The sequence below is a fragment of the Ctenopharyngodon idella genome, chromosome 9 (genome assembly GCF_019924925.1).
Source record: "Ctenopharyngodon idella isolate HZGC_01 chromosome 9, HZGC01, whole genome shotgun sequence".
Taxonomy (NCBI): domain Eukaryota; kingdom Metazoa; phylum Chordata; class Actinopteri; order Cypriniformes; family Xenocyprididae; genus Ctenopharyngodon; species Ctenopharyngodon idella.
Genome location: NC_067228.1, coordinates 38,754,170 through 38,772,985, shown reverse-complemented (window position 1 = coordinate 38,772,985; position 18,816 = coordinate 38,754,170). Strand labels below are relative to the sequence as shown.

The 18,816-nt window shown below is 38.1% G+C and overlaps 1 protein-coding gene across 2 annotated transcripts; it reads left to right on the top strand.

Moving 5' to 3' along the window:
- Positions 1-535: 535 nt before the first annotated feature.
- On the top strand, positions 536-18,057 carry LOC127519242 (immunoglobulin superfamily member 2-like). Of its 2 annotated transcripts, none has more exons than XM_051906820.1 (9): positions 536-845; positions 8,169-8,537; positions 8,842-9,258; positions 9,944-10,342; positions 10,611-10,994; positions 11,142-11,516; positions 13,808-14,191; positions 14,539-14,922; positions 15,667-18,057. In XM_051906820.1, the coding sequence occupies exons 1-9, from the start codon at positions 740-742 to the stop codon at positions 15,876-15,878; spliced, it is 3,030 nt and encodes a 1,009-aa protein (XP_051762780.1). In that variant the 5' UTR covers positions 536-739; the 3' UTR covers positions 15,879-18,057. The 2 variants fall into 2 exon arrangements, with proteins under 2 accessions (XP_051762780.1, XP_051762779.1); XM_051906819.1 differs by having other exon boundaries at positions 9,941-10,342.
- Positions 18,058-18,816: the final 759 nt, after the last annotated feature.

Below are 18,816 nucleotides of genomic sequence, written 5' to 3'. Positions count from 1 at the left end.
AATTGTGTCACAGTCGCTTGCGTCAGAGAACAAATATCAGGTTTAGGCGTTCTTGTTGAAACCTGTTCCATGCCCGGTTCCTGAAACAGTCACTGAGGGTGCTCTAGTGAAGTGCAGATGTAGAGCAACGGCTCCACCATAGCAGTGTACACTGAGAGATTAAGGTTATTTACAACTCGCCACTTTTACCAATAATCGGAACATAATTTAAAAAATATTTTGCTACAAATATTTTTTTTTTTTTTTTTTATATCTATTAATCTGCCTAAACATTGCTATAATGCGTTACTGTTTTACCATGTCATATTTCTGTCCCGTGCGGAATGAATCCTGCATTTATTTGCAGATGTCACTTCCGAAACTTTGCAGCATGCAGTTGCCCGTCGGTCCTTGTAGCAGCATGAAAAACAGGTTTTATTCAATGGATCACATAGGCTGTGGCCTCGAAAGTGAGCCAAGACCGCTCCCTTTACAGTCACTAAGACACTTCTGATTGGCCATAGCGTTTAAGAGATCAACGACTATGTCTGTGATTGGCTGCATTGCTCAACGCTGCAGAAACACGTTGGACATTTGACGTTCTCCAGAGCGCAAACACACATAGGCACCGGAGCGTTTGTTAAATCTGTCACGCAAATATATTACAGCATCAACTAACTGAGGGTGCTCTTGCTCGTGTTTGAGTTATGCAGCTCACCTGTAGAACCGGGCCTGACCTGGATTAACTTGTACTGAGAAGATGAGAGAGAAGGAGAAAGGATCCGTCAGATTACGGATGGTCAACTTCTGGTACCGACTGTGGCACCTGCCGCTGTTGCTGTGTCTCTCAGGACTCCTGCAGTGGGGTAAGACTGAACACAATCTCATTATATTTTAAAAGTTACATAGCCTAAATTGATCCTTTTATTTAAGTTTTTGGTCTTTGAGTAGGCTGTGTCAGTATCGCACATCAGCTGTAGGCACTCCGCGCCATGAGCGCTACTGACCGAAACGCGTTACATGCGAATATTGACAGCAGTTATTTGTGTCCCACAGCGATGCCAATCATTCGTGAATTAACCATTTTTTTGAGTCGGTACTTTCTTTTCATTGTTTTGGCCAAACGGGTTTGGAAAAACGGTCTGAATTCAGTTCGCATTCTTCCAGACCTCTCACTGAAACATCTGAATTGGTTTCTTAAAGAGTAAAACAACGTTTCGAAATAGTTAAAAACAGAGAGAACACATAGCGCTAGAAGAGATGGACATTCACCTACAAACAATTGAAACACAGGGTACTTTTTTGAGAGGTATCTTTGAGAAAATTTAGCTACTGTTTGTGTTTGTTTAGTTTTTAGGTCCGTCCGCGCTGTTCTCCCGTTGCTGACATGCGCGCTAGATGAATGTCTTTGGCCATTTATTTCCTTTTGCTGTTTTCGGGGTTTAAATGTTTAAAACGTCTAGAGACGCATTGGTTCGGAACTTCTGCTAGGCGTTCCCTTGCTCAAGATCGTTGTATCTCAAGAGTATCAAATCTTATAGAAGTGAAATACGTGTAGTCTAATACATGAATACTAGATATAGTAGACAATTAACTTCTCTTAGAGTTAATTTGTAAAAACAGGATAACCCTAAAAAGATAAAAAAAAATAAATAATAATGCATATATTTAATTTATCTTTTTAGGGTTATCTTGTTTTTGAAAACAAAAAAATGTTTTGCATATACCCTCAAGATAAAGTCCTCCAGGCGCCACTGTATAGTGTTTTCTTTGTTCCATGATTGACAACATCAAGTTACTTGTAAAACTTTTTAATGTGCTCATTATCATGTTGACCCAAAACCAATGTGGAATGCAAAACATTAGCAAACATCCAAGCTAAACAACATTCAATGAATGACTTTCACATTTGTCAGGCTCCAAAACTGACAAAATAATACCATAAAAGTAGTTTATTCAAGTGGTTAAAAATTGCAAGGGACTGGACAAAACATCTAACAAGCCTATGTCAAAATAGCCCCTTGCATTATTGTCGAGTTCACGCTGCACAATTTTCAAAGTCGTCAGATCACTCTTCTTTTTACCCTGAACGATTTTCTGGGGTAGCATGATCCATCACTTGGTCAAAAACAAACTTTCCACCAGTTCCTTGTTGCTGTGTTCAAAGGCCACATTGGTAGAATGCCCACCATCAACCTGTAACATGAATTACATTTAATAATTGTGAATTCAAGCCCTAAAGCAGTAAACTCATGAACAATCATATATTTGTACTCATTAAAACACACATGACCAATTCATGTGCAAAATCAGGTGTTTAATCATCAAAAGAATGAAATTCAGTGCATTGATTTTGAACAGAAGATTGAACATTCTAGAAGACTTATCAGCCATATTGATATTTGGACCCCACAAGGGTAGACCAGTGTATGTGTATAATCATGTACTTATACACTAACATATGACCAAGTGATGGAAGAAATCTGTCATTACCAAAAGAAACTCCAATTAAAAGGGATGTTTCTTGTTACAATGACAAAATGAATAGGGAAATCTGTTTTTGTCATTACCAAAAGAAACTCCAATTAAAAGGATTTTTTTCACATTATAAGAACAAAATAAATAGGAATGTAACATTTTAAAGTAGGGTTTTAGCCCAAATGTCATACATGGTTCCCACAAGGGTGAACCAGAGAAAGTGTTTTTTAAACTGCACAAACGCTGAAGCAAATACAAATAACAAACTTGTGCCACTGGACAAGATAAGTAACATCAACCTGGAATATGATCACTAAATCACCAATAACTTCCTCCATAATCACATGTGAGTTCATCTCCACTCTCTATGTTTTGTAAAGCAAACAGAACTAGATGTGGCTTTCCGTCTGCAACAATTTCTTTTCACCAGCAGTTAGGATTAACATGGTCATCATTGCCCAGCCTCCCCAATGATCCATTTTCCACAGCAGCAACAATGCTAAAAGAAGCCAAAAACAATACAAATAATAAATACAAATAATTTAAAGGACCTAAAAGAATATAAAGGCCTTTCTATAGCTCAACATAAGCTATAGTGTCATAACCCTATTTATTAAAGTTCAAATATTTATTCATGAATGTAAATGTACATGATATGGTTGATAACGAGTTGACTTTTTTTCCAGAGTTTTGAAAAAGTGAACTTGTTATTAAAGGATGCATGTACGCTATTGAAAAAGTAACCTGTTTGAATGCTGACTAGATTCTTACCACCATTGTTTGCCATGCCAGTAGAAGTCAAACATAAAAACTGCCTGTGATGGATGATACTTCTTCCTCCTAGCTTGAGATTCAGCAGAGTCTATCAATTCTCCTCTGTACTCCACAACAAAATCCCCTTTTTGAAATGGGGACAGGGCAAACACACCACGACCCATCAACATAAAATGCATAAAGATATCACATCTGATGTGGCAAGAATGCAAGTGCACTGTGTAACCACTGTTACTGACAGTAAAGGCAATCTAAATTCATTGCACAAAAATATACATAAATAATCCAGAATTGTGGTAAATCAAATATTTTGTAAAACATTTTATGTTAAACTTTCCTTTTATTGGATTTATGTGTCGTGCCTCCAAAAAACATGTGTTGTCTGTGGCACTATGCACGTGTTGCAGTGCTACACCTTCCGGTTTTAGTCGCAACCTCTTCATAGTGACTTCCTCCTGTGCTGAATAATTTAATTGCACTATTTAGGCTATAACGAATTGTTAACACAATTACATGTGATACACCAAAAAACAAAATTTGTGAACATTTTATTATATTAGGAACACATGTCCAACATTAACTCTGTCAGACCAAATTAGATATTCCAGGAACTTTATGCAACTCCATTGTGTATACATGCAAGTTTGAGATTGATTCTCACTGCGAGTTGCCCATTTTACAAGAATAAAAATACTTTTTCAGCAAAGTAAAGTTACTCAAAAGAATACAAAAAGACAGTATACTGTATTTTGTCATTCAACTACTCAATATGGCTACTACTTGAACTGTACTTACCTTGTCCATCTGCATTGCCAGGGCAATTACTTCAAACCTGTTGACAAAGAACTTGTTAAATATGATTTTTGCACAGTTGAACCATTTAATCTGATGTGACTCACAGAATGACCATTCTCAAATCACCCAAATGTTTTTCTTAAAACATTTTTTTTTTTCTGTACAACTGTTTAAAGACCTCTGCAATAATCTGAATCATCAGGGATTGACATTAATGCTTGTCCACTTGTACGGAAAAAGTAAAAAAAAAAACAAAACAAAAAAAAAACAGTTAGAATGGTGTGTGATCTGGTTGTACCTGAGCAATTTTATATTGGTTACTCTAAGGGGCTGATCACTTATCCAAACCAGGTATTTTTACTAATTAAATTGAAATAATTGTTCTGAATTTTTGTAAATGCTATTTTATTTTGATGTGTAGATTTTAATGTGTAAATACAGCTGGCAAAATTTAGGTTTAATTTATTTTAATTTTCAGGGTGTATATTGTGACAAAAGGTAACGATGAAAATATGATAATTTTCTACTTTAGAAAATTTTTTCACACATATTGGCACAATAATTTTAGTGACTTGCAGATTTTGTCAAGTGCCATGTTGTAAATGTGATTTCACTTAACATTGCATTTAATTGGTGCTTTTAAGAGAAACTGCCAATTTCATGTGACAGCCCACTTGTGCAAAAGTTCTTAATTTTCAGATTATCAAGTGAGATTTGTGTTTATGAATGTGTTCTGATCTTGCATGATTTTTTTAAGAAGCGTACCTCTTCTAGAAAGGGTGGATCCCACAAGTGATGTCCCAGTCATGGGGCCTCACAAAGTAACAAACACAAGTGTGTGTGTGTGTTTTTTTATGGGCTGTGACATGAAATTGAGTTGGCTATTTTTTTCTAGATGGCCTTAATTCCCTGGCCAACAACCTTTGTGCCATCAAAAAAAATTACAAGCATTTTTTTATGGAGCTACTGTTTAACCATATATTCTGGTTTCGACATGACACGGGGTCTTTATGAGCAATCATTTTTTCAATAACTGCATAGTTAATAATGTTAGACCCTAGCTAGGTAGTGAGCAGTGAGCTAATAACACTAGCAGGCAGACAGTAAGCTACAGTTATAATGCTAGCTTGCGGCTAGTAAGACAATAATGCTAACTAGCGGCTAATAAGATAAAAACACTAACGAATGCCAAGGCTAATACTATTTAACCGGAGCGAATGAGATGAGGCACCCGTGCGGTTGTGTGTCACTTCACCGTGACAGAGAAGAGAGTTGTCTAAATGTTAGCTAGCGGCTACTAACGCTAACGAAAGCCAAGGCTATAGTAATGGCCCGTTTTGACTGCAGAAACTTTACCCAGGAACTAGGGACTTTTGGGTGGTTGAAATGTTAGCTAGTGGCTACTAAGATAATAACGCTAGGAGCTAGTCCTATCTACTTTCTATAACAAAATACGGAAGTTATTGCAAATGTTTTTTAACGTAATCTAGGTTATTGCTTTCTTCATTATTCATAGCATAGGTGTCACAAACATGTCATTGGGTATATTACCTTATATTCAATATTCCAAATGAGTAGAGATTATTCCCGCGTAGACATTTTTCCCTCGTGGAACCTTCCGACCTCCAATGATATCCAACGTCATCAACACGACATCCAACGTCGTCATCACGACACTTCACGTCACTTCAAAAGATGTACTGTATGCTGTGCGTAACCCCTTGTCTTGGTACTGACCCACGTGACAAACAAGCATGCCTTTCATTGGCTTATAGTGTGTGTAAGTGTGTGAGAGTGCAATACCATTAAGCGAGTTAAGGGGGCAGTACTGAGCAAAATCTTAGCACACTTAAACACACATTTTTTTTCACTTGTGGGCCAAACTCAGATTTCTGCACTAGACATATCAGCAAAGCGTTTTCTATTCATTCCAATGATAATCCTTGTGGGGTCCAGCAAAATGGCCGCACACCTTTTTGGGACCCCACACCGTGAGTGTGCTGTCAGGTTGCGGTCCCCACAAAGTGATAAAAACAAGCACACACACACACACGCACACGTACACGCAACAGGCATAAGCCAGCATTTGGGGAGTTGTTGGACATACTACAACATTAAAACTAAGTCTTTTTGCATGCTGGGACTAGCATTGGATGCTGGTTACTGGTTTGCTGGTCCCCAACATGCAATGTTGGTGTGCTGGTGGACCAGCATATGTTGTATTTGGGTGCTGGTATGATCCTAGCAAGAGCACAACAAAACTTGTGTATGTGTTACATATCATGTTTCTTAGTATGTTCATGGTTAAATTGTTCATATATTAAATTATTATTTAGTAGAGAAAAAGCATGTTGAAGGTTACGTTTATTGGTAAATAACAAAATCCTGAGTGTTAAACGAACACTGCTCATTTTTTATATGGTCCCAATCTATAGAGGCTAAAAGTAACACTGAAGCAGTGTTGCAGTTTGTGAAATAAAGTAGATTCACTCTATAAGCGATGATTGTCCAAGCAGAATTACTGAAGATAAGAGGAACAACAAGTACTGAAAAAAGAGAAGAGACGAGCAGATAGCAGAACAACTACAGCTGATTCACAGCCTCATAGCCTTAGATGAAATCAACCGCAAATAAAATCAATGATGTTTCACCAGAGAATGTTTAAGCATCATCATCAACATGTTCATGTATTATAAACTAGTTTAGCTTTATTTACTTCATATGGTACATGTATAAAAGTTGTTGAAGTGTGTTTGAAGTCATCATTATGGTGATTAGTGTTTCCTTTAGTTGGGCACTTGTCCCTTGATTTTGGTTGAACAATTAATCTAATTGTCTTTCAGCAATTGTTGAAAATGCATGCTATCACTATTGACTACAACATTTCATGCTCCTGCAATGACACAACTTTTACTACACTTTTTGTAATCAGTGACTGACAGCTGGATCTCCACACACAAGTTCCCAAATGACCATTAAAATCTTTAAAAATAGGAACTTTCAAATTGAACTTCCATTATCAAGTTGTTATTAGCAATCTCATTGAAAGAGCTCTTCTCATAACCCCTATTATTGAACTGCTGATGATTATGCTGTTATTTGGCATTTTTATTTGTTTTCCTATCTCTAAATGCTTTGTTTTGCAATATACACAAGTTCTTTTTAATTGATTTTAACCAATTTTTGTAGTCCTTTGAAACAGGAGACAAATCCTTTGATTCTTTGAAACATTTTACCAGTTTGAATTTTTACTTTATTCAAAATTTAATTGTTTTACAAAGTTATAACAATAAATCATATGTTTTGTATGGAAGCCTTGAACCGCATGGTGAAAAAAAAAAAACTTGGTGGGGAGGGAAAAAAAACGAAAACATATCTCGTTATTTCGACATATTAAGTCATTATTTCGAGATATTAAGTCGTTATTTCAACATAATAAGTCGTTATTACGACATATCTCGTTATTTCAAGATATTAAGTCGTTATTTCAACATAATATCTCATTATTTCAACATAATAACTTGTTATTGTGTATCAAGTGTAATAACACTTATGTTGAAATAATATACTTACTTATTAATAACTTAATATCTTGAAATAACGAGATATTATGTCATAATAACGACTTAATATCTCGAAATAACGACTTAATATGTTGAAATAACAAGATATGTTTTCGTTTTTTTTCCCTCCCCACCAAGTTTTTTTTTTTCACCATGCGGTTCAGGGCTTCAGGCGTAGTTTTGTCAGTCATATGTTAAATCATATTTTTTTTCCTTTTCATCATTAATGTGTTAAATATAGAAATAAGCAAGCAAAAACAATGCTTGTCCCAAAGCACTGCTTGCATACAGGCAGCTGGACTACTCACAATCAAACCCCGCAAGATCATGCTGGTGAACCAGCTTCACCAGCTCCATTTTGCTTGAGAACAGCATGACTATGCTGGTCCATCAGCTGAACCAGGACTATACCAGCACTAACCAGCCTGAAATTCATGCTGGTTTATGCTGGATTTTTCAGCAGGGCTGTCAACCATCTTGCCACAGTTAATGTCACTCCACATTTCAGTTGATTTAATTTATGCAAGTTAATAAGTCTTCCTAACAATTTGCTAATGTCTAATGTCACTTTTCACACAGATCTGTGCTACAGTCAGCGTCTGGTCCAGATCCAGGAAGGTCCTCTGTATCGAGTACAAGGATATCCCATCTCCATATCCTGTAATGTTAGTGGGTTTAAAGGCCCATCTTTACAGAATTTTGAATTTAGGCTCAAGAAATCAAACGTGGATATAAATATAATCAGTACTGAAAACCAAAACTTTGCCTACGCAATGTTCTCCAGTAGGGTAAGGGAAAAAGATATTGAGATTGAGAGGTTGTCAGGATCTTCAGTTCTCTTGAGGATCAAAAATTTGCTGGAAGGAGATGAAGGAGATTTCTTCTGTGACACCCCAAACACAGATGGTGAATATTTAGGAACTTATGAAGCGGGAACAACACTTAACGGTAAGATATTTATCTTGATTGTTTTGGTGATTATCAGATGATTTGTCCATTTTGAGGTTATTGACATTTCATTGGCAGATCTATAACTACAGAAATCCATCTGTTAGCATCCACTGACATTTCCATTCGTTCCAATAGAAGATGATCAGCTATAAGCTGATCATATATATATAATACATATATTTATATAATTCACTATTATATCAGCCATCAGTTACTCTCTAGATATTGGTATTGGCATTGAAAAACCACATATTGGTCGACCACTCTTTGTTACTAATGTTTTCAATGCAAAAATTCACAGTGATTAAGGACACCCTGGTGGCATCATACTTTGGCTCTTCCTCCCAGAGTTTGTCTGAAGGTGATCCTCTTCAGCTTGAGTGTCAGGTCTCCAGCGAAACTTATCAGCACACCCATCTGTCGGTCATCTGGTTTGTCCACAGTGAAGAGGATGAGAACCCCCGACCAATCATCACTCTGAACAAAGATCTGACTGTAAAGCCAGGAGCTGGATTTGAGGATCGCTACCGCGCAAGTCTTATCAGCATGGATAAGGTGGAGGACACAACCTACAGACTGAAGATGTCTCAATTGCAGCAGTCAGACCAGGGGAAGATCTACTGCAAAGCCATTGAGTGGATCCAAGACCCAGACCGTTCCTGGACACAGATTGCCTACAAAACCAGCTCGGCATGTAACGTGGAGGTCAAACGAATTGGTGAGATTTATATTGTTTAATTTAAACCTGAGATTCTCAGCTGGTTTTGCTTCAGGAGCCAGACTTTACACCTAGTGACCCAACAGAGTTTAGAATATAAAATTTACACATTTTTCTAAATGTCTCCTTAATTTCAATAGTTTTATGCTCTCTGCTGTCAATAATTTAGAGTACAAAAAAAACTTGTTTCTGTTTTTAAGTGAACCTGTTACCTAGAGTAGTTTGTCCATAGTTTTTAAAGATGAGGTCTTGTCACACAGCCGGTCTAGCTTCTTCCAAATGACAGATGGATTTGTGCCATTATACTGTAGAATTTGTTTGGATGCAGAGCTTTTGACATGAACAACAGAAGATAGAAGAACCATTTTCTCCTCCCTTTTAAAGTTGATCTAAAGTATTTAGTAAAATTATAGTAAAATTATTAGACAATAATTATTTTCTTTTCCTTACCATGCATGATTATACAGTAAGTATAGTATTATGTTATTGGTGTTTATCATAATTTTCCCTGCTGTCTGTTGATCCATCAGAACAGACCTGCAATCTACTGTCAGTTCAGGAGCACTGATATAAAGTATATAAGTTAGATCTGGTGTAATGACTGTGTGGTACGACTGCAGTCATAAAACTGGAAATTGTGTAAGAGAACTTTGTACATCTCATGCTATTTCTTGTGTTTCAGAAGTGGGCCCTGATGTAGATTCATTTAGTGTCTATATGAAGGCCTCAAAGGGGCCACTACAGGTGGGAGATGCAGTGGACATCCACTGCAGTGTGAAGGCTCAGAATCTTGGTCATTTATTTTCGGTGACTTGGCTGAAGAATCAGAAGAACGTGGCTCAGATCGGATCTTCTGGGATGCTCACTGTGTTTGACAGTTACAAAGAGAGAGAGAATGCAGCGGAGATGAGAGCAGTGAAAAGCAGTCACACGGACTACCTGCTGACCATCCGTTCGGCTAGGACTGAAGACCAGGGCCAATACCAGTGTGAAGTGTGGCAGGAACACATGAATGATGATGGCACCTTCAGAAAAATACAAAAACAACTGTCCAGTCCAGAGACTGTGAACATCACACCCAAAGGTAAATAATGCTACAGTATTTCTCCTCTACAGTCAAGTGGACTTTATTGTGTTGCTATGCAGTTGCTGAGGTGTTCTGGTATAAAAGATTACATTTTGTACATTTTCTTTTTCTAAAGGAAAAAACAATTATTACATTTTTTAAAGAACATCTACCATGTAATGAGAAATATATTTATTATTTATAACATTTAAAAATACACAGATAAAAATAAAACATTTGAATTATATGTTGTTGACATTGCCTGTTTATTTGCCTGTCTGGTCAGAGAGTGATCTGACGGTGGTCATGGTGATGAAGGATTCGGTGACTGAGGGAGATACACTACAGGTCACCTGCTCTGTGTCGGGATTCAAAGGTCCTTTATCAGTGTCATGGCAACACAAGAAAGACTCAGGGGATTCCTTCAGTGATGTCATTAGTCTGACCCATGAGGGAGTGATGAAAGATATTGGGACAAGATATCAGAACAGACATGTTCAAACACTCCATTCTCCAGCTGGAAACTTTACCCTGGAGATTGGTGCATCTGCGACATCTGACAGTGGTGAATACAGGTGCATTGTGTCTGAATGGACCGTGCAGAGCAATGGAGAGATGACGAAAGCCAACACCCAGTCTCAGCAAAAAGCCATTTCAGTTAATTCTGTTGGTAAGACTGATATATATTCACACATTATTCTCAGGATCAGAGAAACTGTCTAGATATGCTGACATAAATTCTTTGTCATTACTTATATTTCTACTGCATGATACCGATACCAGAGTATGAATAATCACTGCTGACATTTATTTTCAGAATCTCTAATGAAGGTGACCTTAAAAAGTCGTACAACATCTGTGCCTATAAATTCTTCAATAGAATTACTATGTACAGTCAAAGGGCCTAAAGTGTCTTTGGGTGTACGCTGGATGTTTCGGCCCCCCAATTCAACTGTACAAAGGAACATTTTATCCATACGCCACACTGGAGAAATCTCCTGGGGAGCAGATCAGAGAAACTATCAGCTATCCGTTCAGCCACAGCCGTCAGCCACAATTCTTTTGCTCATAGTGCCACGAGCCAGCAAGCAACAAGAAGGACAGTACCAGTGCCAAGTTGATGCCTATCAAAAGTACATACAGAAAGCCATGAAGAACTCCAACCCGTTGGCTGTGACTGTACAAAAACCTGGTAAATACAGCTGTTAATTAAAAAAAACAATGTTGTATTAAAGTGTACGTTCGCCAATTTTCATGCCATTTTGAATTGTTACAATGTCAGTAGTATATGTAAATGAACGTCTACTCTTTCTCCGTGTTACCTGGGCCGAGAAATTCCTGTTTATTTGTCAGCAAAAGTCCACCAGATGAAGCAAAATTTATCATTCGATGGACTTTTGAGAGGTCCAGGGCTTTTGTGAAAACTACAGAATGTACTTACGCATTTTTGTATCCCTATCCACTGACAGTCACATTGACGGAGGGTTATTAACAAAACCGTTATTGTAAGAGTTTGTTTGTGACTGAAAATTGTATAGTACTTTGTTAACACTAGGGGTGTCCAATCCTGCTCCTTGAGGACCACTGTCCTGCAGAGTTTAGCTCCAACCCCAGTCAGACACCCCTGAACCAGTTAGTCAAGGTCTTACTAGGCATACTAGAAACTTCCATGCAGTTGTGTTGCGGAAAATTGGAGCTAAACAGTGGCCCTCCAGGAGCAAGTGTGGACACCCCGGTGCACTCTTTATGGCAGCATTATGGTATAATGGAACACTATGGCAACAGCTTTCTTATCTATATGCAACAGCGATTCGCTTTGGGTGGAACTGACTGAACAGCACTTCCTTTTAGTTTTTCCCCTCCGTATGGCCTAAAACATAGTCATTTAGTTTGAAATGTTGACTACACTGAGGTTTTTCAGATTTTCCGTTGTGGCATTTTCTCCGTATTTATGATTCTTTACAGACTTTTGCCACTGCAAACGTGCTGGATCCTTCACTGGAAACTGAAAGTAACTCACTCCCACTTAACGTTTACCCTTTCAGTTCTTGCACCCTGGAACAATACAATTTGACACCATTTTGACTAAGTTTGCCAAGAAGTATTTTTTTACTATAGCAAGATGGTCAAGCCTATCCAATAGGAATAGACTGGGAGTGGCCTTGGACATCAACATGCTCAGTGCATTATGGGTGTTGATGTTTTCCTACCTATTTGGCAAAAGGGAGGACAACAGCTCTTTTTCTCTAGATAACACGTTTTCTCTAGTCAGATAGCACAGATTTCTTTATTTTCTTCACCTTGAAAGTCTACTTTGCCAGTGGTGAATTACCGCTTTTAGAAGATATAGTCTACGTCATACGTTTGTACATACCCTTGTCTTTATACTCTTTATACTCTCTACCCCAACCTTTCCCCTGATCCTATCCATATCCCAACCTGGTCCTATTTTATTTTAATGTGCCCTTGTTATAGTGTAACAATTAAGTACTGAGTAATATTAATTAACAACATGTAGCCTACTTACTATGATTTAGGTAAAATAAAGTCTTGCCCCCAACCTCAATAGCAGCAAATGCAAACTATCAAATTTACCAAAAAAACAAGTATGTGTCAGGTTTGGGTGCTAAGAATGCACACAACGAAGGAGTAAGAGCAAAAACATTGTCTTTATTATAATTCGCAATCTAAAACTCAGGAGATAGCTGTAGAATAGTGAACACAACCATGTTATCTTAGCAGGAACAAACAAAGAACTGAGGAAACTAGGGGCTAAAATACACAGGGAGAGTAATCAAGGTAAAAAACGGAACAGGTGTTAACTTATTAATTAACTAGGAGACTAACTAGGGAACTAAGGCAAATAGGAACACAGAAACTAAACAAAACAGAGCAGACATGTGACAGTGTACACAATAAGCACATTATACCAAATGCTTAGTTTTGTATTGAAAGTGCATATAGTTACAGACACCTAATGTGGAGTGGAACAGAGAGTTACTTCCATCTGTATTATTTGTATTTAATTTTTTACTATGTATTATTATTAAATAGAAATACAGTAGAAAATAGCAATACTGTATGAGTAGGTATGTCAGAGTTTTTCCCTGTTATTAACTATAGAAACCAGGTCTATCAAACCATGGCTCAGGCAGCACAAACACAAATGGCATTAATGTGAAACACAATTCCAAAATACATATTTAAGTGACTACTACATAACAGAATTAAGTAAACTAAATGAAATGCCTTTAAAAATAGATGCATGTAAATTAAATGTTGGCACATTTGTAAATGTCCTTTCCCAGAGCTCTTGTACTTCCTTGAACACTTCCTTTTATTAATTTAGAAAATTCCTATTTTCTCTTTGTGCAAAATATTGCCCACTGTTTTTATAAAGCATTCAGATAACTGTAGATTCAGCGGTTTGTTGAATATCTTGTGTTTTTTCTCTTCTCCTCACTTTGTAATGTTTACCAACAGTGAGCAAGTTGAGCCTGTCCAAACTCAAGTCTCGTATGGAAACCACTGCCGACACTGATGCTATTATTGAATGCTCAGTCCTCACAACAACCACAGATACCTCTCGTCTCACGATAACATGGATGATTGGGTCCCAGATGCTCTTAACTATGGACCTAGATGCTGTTGTCAAGTTTGGCCCCACAGCTGGACTAGAGATGGACCAGAGAATCTGCATGAAAGTAAGACAGAAACAGACCTTCCAGTTGACTGTCCATCAGGTTAGAACATCTGACAGCGGACAGTATCGTTGTGAGGTGGACGAGTGGCTTCAGGATCCTCTTGGTGACTGGTATTCCCTAGAGAAAAAGTCTGTTTCCACAGAGCTTGTTGTCAAAGAGAAAGGTAATAAAACACACATTTGCTTCATTGTAATGGCTTTTTCACTGAATTCGTACAGAACCGTCTGTGGGAAATAAGCATATTGTACAAAAATGTATGAATGAGATCGTACAAATTCATATGAATTAGCCACCAATTCACCAAAACAAAATAGTTAGGAATTACCATGGACAGTTGTTACCACCTAGGCATTTTTAACTTCATGTCTTCAAAAATATCAGAAATTTAACCTTTCAGAAATTTAAACATCATAGAGATTTATTCAAATCATTGCATGTATGGATTTATGTAAATTAAGTAATTCAGACAAAAAGTAATCTTGTTCTTTGATGTTATGTTTATTTAAACAGAAAGTAATCTGCATGTTAAGAAGGGGAACAATATGCTCAACCTTACCAAACATCAGGCTGGGTTCACCGTCGACTGTGTCATTGACTCACAGTCCAGTGATAATTCTGCCTTTGAGGTCACCTGGTTCAAGGTTCAGGAGGAAGGACCAGTCACTATATTCACTGCCAGGCGTGACGGTACCTTACACAGTGCAATTAATGATAAAAATCTGGTGTTTGGACGACCACTTGCCACACACTACAAACTGACTGTGCCACAGATCAACCCCACTGATGTGGGGCAATACTACTGTCAGGTAGAGGAGTGGCTTCCAACTGCTAACAACTGGAAGAAATTTGCTTCAGATAAATCTGGAGAGCTCTCTGTCCATGTTCACACTGAAGGTAACTATCTAGAAACTAACATGTCTTCATACTAAGCAATTTGAGCCTTTTTGACAATTTCCACTAAGATGTAGTCACTGAATTAGCCTGCTCAAATCCCTTCAACCACATAGTGACCATGTTTTCACCAAGTTGGACATGTTCCTGGAACAACATCCCTATCAGCCAATATGATTTTAGGGTTAGGGGTAATGTTAGGATCAGGCTTGAACACCATTTAAATCAACTTATAATTTCCTCTAATTTTAGGGGTAGGTTTTAGTTAGATTAAATATGTCCTTCTTGTGCTTTTAAGGACCCTCCTGCACCAGTAAAACAGCCGTTATAATATAATCGAATATCTGTAATTATATTTTGCTTGTAAGAAAAAAAAAAAAACCCAAAAAACAACTGAAACTAAATATAAGGTGACTTTTAAATGGCCATAATTGTGGAAACAGACTTTTTAGCTACATAATGTCTGCACAATGCTAACCAACCAAACCTTGACCCCCATGGCAAACCCAAGTACGTAAAAAGATATTAGAGTTATATATCGGAGATATCGGGTGGTTTTCTTTTTTTCCTGTTTCCAGAGTCTGTTTTAGTGATATCTGTCATGTAGTAGGGACATTTTATGTGTGGTATTCAAAAGAAAAGAAAAAAAAACACAGAACATTCAACCATAAATCTAATGTACATACAAAACAGCAAATCTTTGTCTTTTCCAAAAAACAAAAATCTAACATTTGATTTGTTTTTCAGGTGATTCCAAAATATCGATAGACCTGTTTGGATTGACACTGGGAATCACTATTCCACTGATTTGTTTTCTGGTATTGGTCATAATATTGTTGTTGAGTAGGAAGCACAAGAGGAATTCTGATCAGAAGAAAAAGAAAGCCTGTCTGTGGGCTGAAAACCACCCCCTTAACCCTGTGCCGAAGGGGACTTCTGCTGCAAGGGACCATTCCTAACCTGTCTACCATAGTTACAGTATCAATCAGACAGGCCTGTGGCATAAACAAAGTATTGTTACTGTCACAATCTGTGTGTTTTCTGTTTATTTTTCATGGACTTTTAATTTGTAGATCATTTTTTCCGGTTTCCTTTGTTCCCACTTTTTTAGTTTTTTGGTTGTCATGGTTACTCATTGTTCATGGATTACACACACCTGTTCCTCATTAGTTCTCTGTGTATTTAATGCCTGCAGCTCTGTCACTGTTTGTCTGTTGTTTTCTGTGCTTGTGCACACCGATGCATTGCCTTCCTGTTTTGGAGTTTTGTTGAATAAAGTGCGCAGCATTTTAGATCCACTTCACCTCACCTCATCTTCATCCTCTGCTCAGCTGTGACAGAACACCAGACTGAAGAAAGGATTTATTATAAAATGGATCTAGCAGTGGTACAGATCCTCCTACTCTCACACAGAGAGCTTTATAGGTCGGGTCAATCTAGTTAGCTCAGATGACGACAGCCTCTGTGTATTTTTCCGAGCACCAGTAAATGCCCAAACAAAGGCTCGCCTGCTTGAAGATGATCCTCGAGGGACATTTATCGAGTATGTGGACTGGGTACTTCATCAATGTGAATCCCCAGTACTATCGGTGAGTGGGAGGACGATCCCATCATGCTGACAGTTCACCCCGTCCACACTTCTGAGACAATCTAGTCCTTCGTCGAGCCTACGCCCTATACAGAGTTAGATCTGATGCCCACCATGGACCCAAAGCCAATGCCCGCAATGAAGCCAGAGCCTGCAACGTCATCCATTCCTAGTCGGACAAGCTGTGTGAGCTGGTTTATACCTGTGTCAGTGGGAGTACTAGTGGAGCTGGATCATGAGGCACTTCCTGCTCTGCTGGTTCTGCCCAGCTCCAAGTCTTCTTTGTCTCTGATGGTCCCACCCAGCCTCCCATTCCCTCCTCCTCCAAGTAAGCTGTCCAGTTCCTTGTTGTCGGCTCTGCTTGTTCGGTTCAGCTCCTGCAATGCCTTGAGCCTCCCAGTCTGCAGCACACCTTGGTGTGATGATCCCTTGGCTCTGCCTTGGGCCTCCGAGCCCATTACTCCACCTCGGCTCATCAATCAGATGGCTCCACCTTGACTCCTTCACTCCCTCGGCTCCACCTGGGACAGTCGTCCTTCTGGCTCCACCGGACTCCCCCCTAGCTCCGTCTCCACTTTGGTCAGTCGTTGCTCTACCTCTGCCATGGACTTCTGGGGCTTTGACTGCGCCTCATTCCTCCACCCCTTCAGCTTTGTCTGGCTCCTTACCTGCAGATCCGCCTCAGTCCTTACTCCCGACAGCTCTGCCTTAGTTCTCCGGCACAGTGGCTTCACCTTGGCCTCGTTCCACACTCACATTTAAATAACACATTTCAAATCAGCAATTAAATTTGAAATGAACTGTCCTATAAGCACTGTTTCTTATGTTTAAATAGTGGTAAAAAGGCTTATATTTCAGCCTGGACAAGAAACTGTGCAGTCCCAAGTGCACGTCGCAGGAGACTGACTGTTTCTATAGCATATAGATAATTTTACAAGAATTAAAACAAGGCTGTCAGAGAGACTTATAGTCTTTACAATGGCATGCACTCTATGAAGGTATCGATCACATGTAATTTTCAAAATGCACAAATTTCAAAACTGTTTTATAGGGTTTTTTGTCAACTGAAAGTATTTTGTAAAGATGTTTTGTCAACTGAACAATCAATGTGTTGTTAAACAATCCAACAGTCAAAAGTTAAATATGGTGCTATCCTGACTAAGGTCTATTACAATAGGCTGTTTTTGAAAGGCTTTTGTCTAAACACATTAAAGTGCACAAAATCATGCCATACACACATTCGGCATGTATGTGTGGATTACAATGAAACGTTTTAAGTTTGTGTATTGGTTTTTTACTCTGCTTCAAAATGTACACAAATGCTTTTTTACATTTTTAAGCATTTGAGACTTTGATTTAGAACTATAACTTGTCTGATCTGCTACCACAAATGGATGGCACTTTGTAATGTCATAATTACCTGTCCATAATTCTAGAAATTCTTCCATAGTGCAAATAGGTTTGATACTGTGACTGATATAGGGCCTAGACCATCACTATGGAAACCTTCCTTCAGATTTGCACAACATGTAAATAAATTTGCAATCTGACTTTGGCTGTGTAATGTTCTTGCTGTTTTCATGTTACGAATGTTTGATCATATAATGTAACAGAAGTAGCAACATTTTTTCTTCCATATTGTGATGCACATTTGAATTATTGAATTATTAAAAAAAGAAATTAAATGTAGGGTATGGGCTTGGTTCTATCCATCAGCTGTTGATTGACAAGTTTGCAGTTGATAGTAAGAAACTAGGGTGGGTTTAAACAGAAAACATTTTTGGAAAAATCCAACATACATCACTAGAGTGTTTGGTGTAAGTTTGTCATTTTTACTGGGTGATCCAGTTATCCATTTATCAAAATGGTACAAGATTATTCCACACAAACCTATGTGATAAAAGAGTTTGGTCAAAAGTAATCTAAAAGTAATAAAAAGTAGGCAGAATACATTACCTAATATATGTAATCTTTAGTTGACTGACTAGATTTTTCATGTAGCCTAATCTGCCCAGTACTGTACATGGCAATGCTAATTTGCACTGCTCTTGTTGGATTGCGTTAGTCATTATGATTTGACTGCGTCTGTGTTCTTTAATTTGCACGTCAGCAGTAGATCACATGCAAAACTTGCCGCTCCCATCGGCGCATTTGTGGAATTGCGCTCTGTGTAGTAAATCTGGCCCTTAATGTCATTCTGTAAATGTTTATTCGGGGGGGCTTCTTACCCCTCTTGAAATTTTGTGCTATAACAACTAAACTAGCAAATGTTTCTATTTATTTTCTATAATAACACATTGACTGATGCA

Bases quoted from the DNA above. Each gene is read 5' to 3' on its own strand.
- LOC127519242 (XM_051906819.1), top strand. From the start codon at position 740: ATGAGAGAGAAGGAGAAAGGATCCGTCAGATTACGGATGGTCAACTTC. The intron at 10,995-11,141 runs GTAAGACTGATA...ATTTATTTTCAG, and splicing joins CATTTCAGTTAATTCTGTTG to AATCTCTAATGAAGGTGACC. The intron at 14,192-14,538 runs GTAATAAAACAC...TTATTTAAACAG, and splicing joins GCTTGTTGTCAAAGAGAAAG to AAAGTAATCTGCATGTTAAG.